This window comes from Cupressus sempervirens, chromosome 4, assembly GCF_028749045.1.
Source record: "Cupressus sempervirens isolate cs-2001-9-10 chromosome 4, ASM2874904v1, whole genome shotgun sequence".
Lineage (NCBI taxonomy): Eukaryota > Viridiplantae > Streptophyta > Pinopsida > Cupressales > Cupressaceae > Cupressus > Cupressus sempervirens.
Genome location: NC_143121.1, coordinates 910,307,506 through 910,316,575, shown reverse-complemented (window position 1 = coordinate 910,316,575; position 9,070 = coordinate 910,307,506). Strand labels below are relative to the sequence as shown.

Sequence of the window (9,070 nt, the reverse complement as noted above, 5' to 3'; positions counted from 1 at the left end):
TTAGGCCTACTATTTTTTTAATTTCTTGTTGATGTCTCTCTACTGCTAGTTATGTCCAACTTATACTTTTGTTATCAGATCGTTGGCCTTGAAGACTTTTAGTTTCTGCAGTAGATATGCAAGTAGTTGCGTAGATAGACTAGTTTATATATTTTGGAATAACTTTATGCACTTCAGTAGATACTTTGTTAGTTATGTTCAGGTGATGCTTTCCATGGGTAATTTTGGTGTTGTTACTAGTGGTTATGTCAAAATGTATGCTTGTATCTGGGTTGGTTTTATGGTTTGGGTTGCTTTGTTTTTTGATGTTATGGGTAGGGTGGGATGTTAGTAGTATTTTGTTGTTGAAGTGTTGGTAATGGTTTAACCATGGTTGTTTGTTGAGGGCCAATCCTCTTGTTTTGGTTGCTTTTAATATAAAAAACATATAATGTACCAATAGATGCAAAGATTTATGGGATAACACACATATGAGAGCACATAAAGTTTACCATTATTTTTTATGGTAACATACAATGCACCAATAGTTGTACTCATTTGTACCTAAATAAAATATATTATGAATTTTGGGCCACATATTTGTTTTGTTATTTTTAAATATGAAAATAGAGTGTGATTCTTATTGTTTCTCTAGCACTTCTCCACTTGATGATGGATCACAAAGTGTGATTCAAAACGTTGATGCAAGAACACCAAACACAATCCCATAAACTGCATTGATCTAAATAATGGATTGTGGAAATCTCTTCAGGCTAATGAAAGCACTTTTCTAAATAGAATATAATCCCTTCTGTCCAACTTGATTTGTATTATAAACACAAATGTATGCACTCTTGTAGTGTTCAACTATGCATAATATAGTAAATGATTATTGGTGTATGATGCAACTATGTATTGGGTTATACTTATTGACTAACTAAATTTTTAAAATGGTAAATCAAATGCACATAGAGTGCTCATTGTCAAATTTGCTTCTAGATTCGATTATGTGTTTGGTTTTTGCATCTCAAATCATACTTTGTGATCGATCATTAGGATGAAAGACAAAGAGCATTAGGAGAAAGTAAGAAAATAACATACTCTGCTAAGATAAAGAGATGAGAGAGAAAAGAAGACATGGGGGAAATTGCCATACGACAAAGAAAGAGAATAGGTGATAAAAGGAACATTAGAGAGAATACAAGATTAAAAAGCCAATAAAAGAAACTAGCCCAATAAGATAAATATAAAATAAAAACAAATATAAGCAATTGAGAATATATCTCTCTATATATACTTTGTTAATGACAAAGTTATCTATATAAAACGTAGATATATATTCAAATGCATTTGATACTCTTCCCTATTGATAATAAGTTCTGCGCTAATTTATTCAACACAAAAGAGGGATAACAGGAAAAGAAAGATTGACACATATTTTATCCTATATATAATTGACCGTTTAGATTTAGGACCCACTTTGAACATCCAACACGTTTTAGAGCCACCGACTTTGGGTAGATAAAGCGCTCTTTCTATTTCTCCCAATAAATCTCCCTCCACTGGCCAAGTTTAGTTGGCTTTGGTCAGACTCCTCTGAAAGCTATTTATTTTTTAAGAATATGCGCGAATATTCCAAGTGCACTTTTCCTCCGCGTTCCTTCATTTTACGTGAACTCTCTCGCCGACAGACACGTGTATTGTGTCGTGTAAGTATTTCATTTGCTATGTCCCCCATGGTACCTGGCGGCATTTCATTTGCTGCTGGATAAATCAATTCACTTTCGGATAACGTGAGTAAAGTGAGGCTTCAGGTTTCCGCAGCCTATAAAGAGAAGGAAGATCATCGCTTGATTCCCACAACGCTCTCCCATTGTTTTGCAATACTTCACACGCTCATTTTTCTTTACGGATTTGTTGTAGTAGCGATCATGGCTAAAATGTTTCCTTGTGAATTCTTTGCCGCAAAGATGGCCTCACCTAATTGCGGTTACTCCAAAAGAGCCTTCGTCACATTTCTTGCTGGATCAGGAGATTATGTTAAAGGTGTCATTGGCCTCGCCAAAGGACTGAAGAAGGCCAGGAGTTTATGTCCTCTGGTCGTGGCGGTCTTACCAGATGTTCCGGAAGAACACAGGTTACAATTGCGTAACCAGGGTTGTATCGTTCGAGAAATCGAGCCGATCAATCCTCCGGAGAATCAAGTGCAGTTCGCCATGGCCTATTATGTCCTCAATTACTCCAAATTGCGCATTTGGGAGGTAAATAATTTTACCATCTTTTGGGGTTTGTCTTGTTTTCTTGGTCCTGTATTCAAATTGAAATTTTGGGGTTTGGGATTTGTGCAGTTTGAGGAGTTCAGCAAAATGGTGTATCTGGATGCCGACATTCAAGTTTTCGACAACATTGATAACCTGTTCGACATGCCAGATGGCTATTTCTATGCTGTCATGGACTGCTTCTGCGAAAAGACGTGGAGTCACACGACCCAATATAAGATTGGATACTGCCAGCAGTGCCCCAACAAAGTGACGTGGCCTGCTGAGTTGGAGGAAGAGCGCCCTGATCTGTATTTCAATGCGGGGATGTTTGTGTTTGAGCCCAGCAAATTAATATTTGAGAGCATGATGGAAACTCTCATGTCTACCACTCCAACACCCTTTGCAGAGCAGGTAATTTCATATTTGCTTTGTTCTATCTTTGCATAAAGTATGAATTTTCCATAACGGGATATTGACAACAGTAACCCCTGTTTCTCTGCAGGATTTCCTGAACATGTATTTCCAAAAGCAGTACAAACCAATCCCTTTGGCGTACAATCTGGTGCTGGCAATGCTGTGGCGTCATCCGGAGAATGTAGATCTGGACTCTGTCAAAGTTGTGCACTATTGTGCAGCTGTAAGTCTTTGTTGAAGCAGCATTGTTGATGAATCAGGGGTTTTTTTCATTTCTCTGAAAAAAATAATTTAAATTGAATATTGATGGATGTGTGCAGGGTTCGAAACCGTGGAGGTTCACCGGGGAGGAGGAAAACATGGAGAGGGAAGATATAAAGACGTTGGTGGACCAGTGGTGGGAAATTTACAACGATGAATCTCTCGAGTTGAGATCAAATGAGAGAAATGCAGAGGGGAAGAGGAGATATGAAGCAGAAGAGGGCACTCCTCAGGCTTTGCGTGGTGAAATGCCTAAGCGAGCCAACGTATTGCCAGCTCCACCAGCAGCCTGAGAAAAAATTGTCTCATGCAGCCGTGACAATTAACAAACTATGTAAATTATAATACGCAGTGATGAACTTGTAAATAGCAACGCAATAGCAGCAGCCCCTGTTTTACTCAAACAAATTGCTTACTAACAGAAAAAGAAAAAACGAATTGTTTTTTTTTTTTGGGGGGGGGGGAAAGGATGTGCACAGCCGTCTATTCATTCTTTCTTCCTCCATAAAAATTCATGAAATTTTACTGTAAATTTTCATAAATAGTACATTGATCCTTTAGCCCATTCAATCAGATTCAGTTGTCACTTAAATTTTGAAGTTGTTCTGTAATTTCACCACGATTGCCATATGAGCTCGACAGTTTCACATTTCTAAGTTCAAATACAATTTATCTAGTCGGTTCTCCACACTTATAGGGACTTATCCCTATAATTTTATATAGCATTTTCATGTAATGTTCTTTTATTAAAATATTGAGTTCACTCTTAAATATTTTTAATTGATTGGATATAGTGGGTGTGGATAATTAAGTTTACTTGATTAGATGCAATTGATGTGGAAAATTCTATGTTTTTTCTTTTAATCTATTAAGATTAGAATTAGCTTCATTTATTAAAATTCAAATTGTTGGGGGAGACTAATTTCTTTGGAATGCACCTACTAGTGCTATTAAATTTGAACCCAAAAATATGGAGAACTACCGAGAATCTTAATCTTTTATGTTGCTAGATAAGCTTTGGGCACATATAATATTTTTTAAATTTAATTCTGATAAATATTATAATAACAAAAAAAAACTTTAAGCTCCAAAATTTGAGTTCTAGTAAAGAACATAAGGTAAATCTAAATCTATATGTGAGAATTGTAAAAATTATAGGTTAGGAAAAGTGGTAGAAAATTTAAGAAAAGACACGAACAACATTTTCTCTTTTACTCCAAAGAATAGGCTTCCAATTTTTTAGTTTGAAGATTTGAGAGTATATTTGGGATGGGGCTAGAAATTGTTCCACCAACCTAAACTTTGTTAGTCAATGCCTTTAGGCAGGAGACTAAAGTTTTTGAGTTGTTGTTTTAGTATTAGGTCTTGCCTTCAAAATGGAGCAAATTCTAGACAATTTCATTTATCCCATGGTCTGGATTAATTTTCTTATTAAACATAAATTTTCAAATTTAATTTAATTTTTTTCTATTGGTTCTACACTTTTTTCTTGGCAGTCTTTTCTTTTTTCTCTTGAAAAATTAGCAAAAATTAGAATCAATGTTGTCAACGTTACATGCATACAATTGGCATTGTATGAAGGCTTCACATGTGTTGTCCATATTACCACATTTTTCATACTTCCATATCTTAGCAGTTGCATGTATTACAATGATTGCATGTAGTACTTGGCCAAGGCCAATGCTTAAACTAGTCAAATTTCTCATACAATTACCATGTTTCTCATCGCAAAGATATTAAGAAATCAACTTCGGTAATCCACGTCTAACTCACCAAATCACTTATGCTAAGCATCCCAAATGCTAGATGCAGACTCGCCCTTCGGATCAAATTGCAAGTCACCATGGAAGCATTTTGGAATGACAACCATTGTCGAAACATTCTTGGATTTACGTCGATCATGTGACAAAGAAAGACTTTGAGGAACCCCCACATAGCAACAAGGATGCTTCAAGCCCCTCTCTCATAGAATCATTGTTTCTCCTTTTCTTCATAGCTATATTTTTTGTTGGATAAGGTTTTCTTTTTTTATTTTCTTGATTTTCTAAAATGTGGAATCATTAGCATTTGGTTGGATTGGGACTGACATAAAAATATTTACTCAATTAGAAAAATCTATAAAACAAAGGAATAATCATCTCTTCTCATTATCTCCTTAGCCAACGTCATGCCCCTATTTGAAACTGGCAAAATCTATTTCCTTATCTTTCTCTATTAGAGATGAGATACTCCAAGAAAAGGTTTGCATATAATTTGAAAACTAATTTTTTTGTAAATGATTGTTTCATATCAGTTGTTTTGGGTTTTTAGTATCTCACATCTAAGAAAAAATATGGTGACATCCACTTCTAAGTTTTCCCGCTTTGTTAAATGAGTTGAGCAAAGGAGAAAAAAAGAAGCATGATGAAACATCTTCCTTTGAACAGGATTGTGTGTCAATGTATGGACTACTAGCTGCATTTTTTTGAAAAGGCTTAAAAATCTCTACAAATTTCTCATTATGTGCATGTTCAACAATAATATTCACTAACTTGTCAAATTTACCTTCCTTTCAAAAACAATAGCAAAATATTTGATTTTGATTATAAACTAAGCTTGTATATGCAATGGACCATGAACATTTTGGGTGTTACCTTTCTCTAAACTCAAGCACTCACTAATACCCACAACAGTAAAGAAAATCTTCAATTTGAACGAAGATTACTTATGAAGAGAGATGCTTGGGCAGGAACTTTTGAAGGCATATTACAATTGTAGTATAGTCCAAGGATAGATAGCCCATGTATTAGATTTGTTAGTATAAATAATTATTATTTACACTCTAGTTAAGTTTACTTAGGATAAATGCATTAATTTATTATTTCTTAGGTTAGACACCTAGGAGTTTGCATAATGAGTTGTCTTGTTGACAACACAGAGTAAGCAACTCTAATTTAGCACATGGTCTCTACAACATTGGAGTTTTCATAATCAATTGAGTTGTCATGTAGACAACACAGTTGTTTGCACTCTCAATTTAGCACATGGTGTCGACAGCACTGGAGCTTGCATAATCAACTGAGTTGTCATGTAGACAACATAGTTGTTCACACTCTCAATTTAGCACATGATGTCTACAATATAATTATATGTGCTACACCTTTGTAGGCTTATCCTTTCATCATCGCACTAATTCCTATGCTTAATGGAGGATAACCCACACCTAGTGGACATGTGCCTAGTTGTCAGACTTATCATGTTGCTAACTCCAAGGCATTCTAGATGTATCATAGAGGCCTTTATATAAAAGCACCTCTAGTGTACTATACAATCAATCAATCAAATCAATTTGAATATCATATTGTCATTCTGATCATACTTTAGTTGATCTTTTGTGCTAGTTATTGTGCTTCTTGGTCTTGGCTAAATTTTTCGCTAACGCAAGTTCTTACATGGTATCAAAGCCAAAACAAATTCTTACAAGATTCTCCCACTTGTTTTGCTTCAAATATTTTTAATCATAATATAGATCTAGGGATATTTTCATTTTCTCAAATTTGTATTACTTAGTGGTGTTTAGATGCTTTAATGATTATGTGTCAATCTATTCATTACCAACATGTGACGAGGCTTAATGTTACACTCGTGGCTTGTCATTTTCTTAAAATTTTATTATATTTTGTATGTGTATGGGGTCTAATTTGAATTAGGGGAATAATTTAAGTTAAAGGAATAGTATCATTTTTTTAATCAATTGTGTTAAACTTTTTAGTAAATTCATAGTCCTTAATTTTCTTAACGAAATCAATTTTGAAACTTACAAGTACCCTTATAAACAACATTAAAAATAAATAAAAAATCTTCTTATTTAAGTTCATATTCTATTGACTTGCTTTATGTTTCATAAAAGAGAAACTTTGATCTTTTACAAATAGAACTTCCCTAGAACATAGACAAGTGCACATTGAAGCATGGACAAAATTTGTCTTTTCCCAAGTGTCAAGGATGCTTTGAAGTTCTAGACTGTCATCACAATTTGTATATTGAACTCCTGAGCAATGTCCTCTTTGTAATTCACATTTCCTTGAAACCACATAATAGAGTAAGATGCATTTATTTCCTCTTTATAAATCACAATTCCTTGAAGCCACATAATAGAGTAAGATACATTTATTTCCTCTTTATAAATCATAATTCCTTGAAACCACATAACAAAGTAAGATACCTTTTTTTAAAATTCAATTAAAGATAGTTATTTATTTCCTAGGTTTTATATACTCAAAATTTTAATAGGATAATAATAAAATACTGAGAAAATTGCAAATTAAAAATTACACTAGCTTCTCAATCTAGAACAACCTTAAAGGCAACACCAGATTGTCCATAGTAAGGTCATGTTTCAATTTCAATCATTATGCCTTAGATGTTAAAAAATTTCCTATGCTCAGTTTCAGATTGTTCTATCGTAGTAACAGTTGCAATGAATTCAAAAGTTTGCTTCCAATTCTACTAAAATCATTAACATGCAATCTATTGTTATTTATTAACCTTCTTATGAATTTGTTATAAGTTCATTGCTATAAGGCATGTGGTGATGTACATCACCTTTGTAAGTATTTAAACCCTTGAAACATTACATATAAAAAAGGATGTCATACCTTGATAACAAATCAAAGATATTGGCCATGCTTTAAAATTTTGTAAGGAAGAGAAGTGCAAATTTAGTTTAGTTAGCTGAATTTTTTCCTACCCACACTGTCTTTTATTGGAAAGAATGGAAAATGTTATTTATATCATTCGGTTTGGTGGGAAAAAGGGGCAAAAAAGATAAGTTTTTTCTAAAGTGAAGTTTAGTTGAACTCATAATAAGATAATATTTATTTTGAATTTTGATTAAGTGGGATCAATCTTGTGTTGAACATATTTACTTCCATAAGATAAATTTAAAGTTCTTCTCGGTAGGATTACTAGTATTGATGTACGTTGGGTCTTGTATTCAATCATTACTCTTTAAGGTCTTTTATAAAATTCTTACATAGTGAGTTACTCATTATGACAAATGTGGCCTTTTTAAGATTTCCACTCCCTTTCTTTCTCCAAGGTTGCCTCTAATGAACTGTCAAACTCCCTCTCATAATCACAATCATCAAGTATATTCACTTCAAGATCCTCACATTATCTAGTATCATCATCAGATGACTAAAAAAATTGAAACATTGTTTATCCCCCCCCGCCCTACATTGTGAAATTCTCACTCTTATATTGTCGAGTAATTTTGCATCACATCACATATGGAAAACTTCTTTGTGTTCTTCTTTTTCTTCATTTCAAAGAATCATCCATGGAGAATTAAGAAAATAAAAAGAGCATAATAAAGAAAATAACTCTTATATTATGTGCATGGATTACTAAAGAGATTGCCTACAATATGCAAATAAATGTACTAATCTAGAGACAGAGAACTTATCTCATTATACAGGAGCAACTAGGACAAGCTTTCAACCCTTGTAGAGAATCACATCATAATCATAATTAAAGTCCCTAAGGCCTACCATAGCACTCAATAACTCATGTACTACATAGTCAGTTGCTACAGTATTCATCTTCCTTCAATAATTTATCTAAGACTTGGCTTTTCATCTTAGACCTAATCACAAACTCATGGTTGAATGTCTTATGTGATTTGCTAGGCTTTTAGCTTATCTCATGAATACTTCTCAAGAATATTTGTTGAGCAAACAAAGGACCCAACTAAGAAGGAATGGACTCACATTTTTTCACTTTCTCTATTATTAATCAATACTCCCAACAACAAAAGAAATATATTTTTGCTACACATACACATCCCCATAATGCAAATTATCAATGCTTTTAAGGTTCCACCAGATAATAGCTTCTTGGTTAGATAGATCAGATATATCAAACTCCTGATACTATTGTGTCTTTCATGTCATCTCAAATGCATTCAAGCACCAACTATAGAAGACATACACCTCCCATTTGCATCCTCAAACTCACTGCCATAAATTTGGTGCAACTGCAATTTGCTCAAAACCAACAACTAAATCTAGAAAATTTCAAATTGGAGGAGATGGAAAATGTATACATCATCACATAAATCTCAATTGTTAAATGAAACTTGTATGAGAGACAAATGAATGAATTTGGGACAATAA

General features: G+C 33.7%; 1 protein-coding gene across 1 annotated transcript; it reads left to right on the top strand.

Annotated features, from left to right (window-relative positions):
• The first annotated feature begins 1,789 nt into the window (after positions 1 to 1,789).
• On the top strand, positions 1,790 to 3,488 carry LOC149564353 (galactinol synthase 4-like). Its single transcript, XM_089827410.1, has 4 exons — positions 1,790 to 2,240; positions 2,328 to 2,651; positions 2,743 to 2,877; positions 2,975 to 3,488. The coding sequence occupies exons 1-4, from the start codon at positions 1,911 to 1,913 to the stop codon at positions 3,206 to 3,208; spliced, it is 1,023 nt and encodes a 340-aa protein (XP_089683536.1). The 5' UTR covers positions 1,790 to 1,910; the 3' UTR covers positions 3,209 to 3,488.
• The last annotated feature ends 5,582 nt before the right edge of the window (positions 3,489 to 9,070 follow it).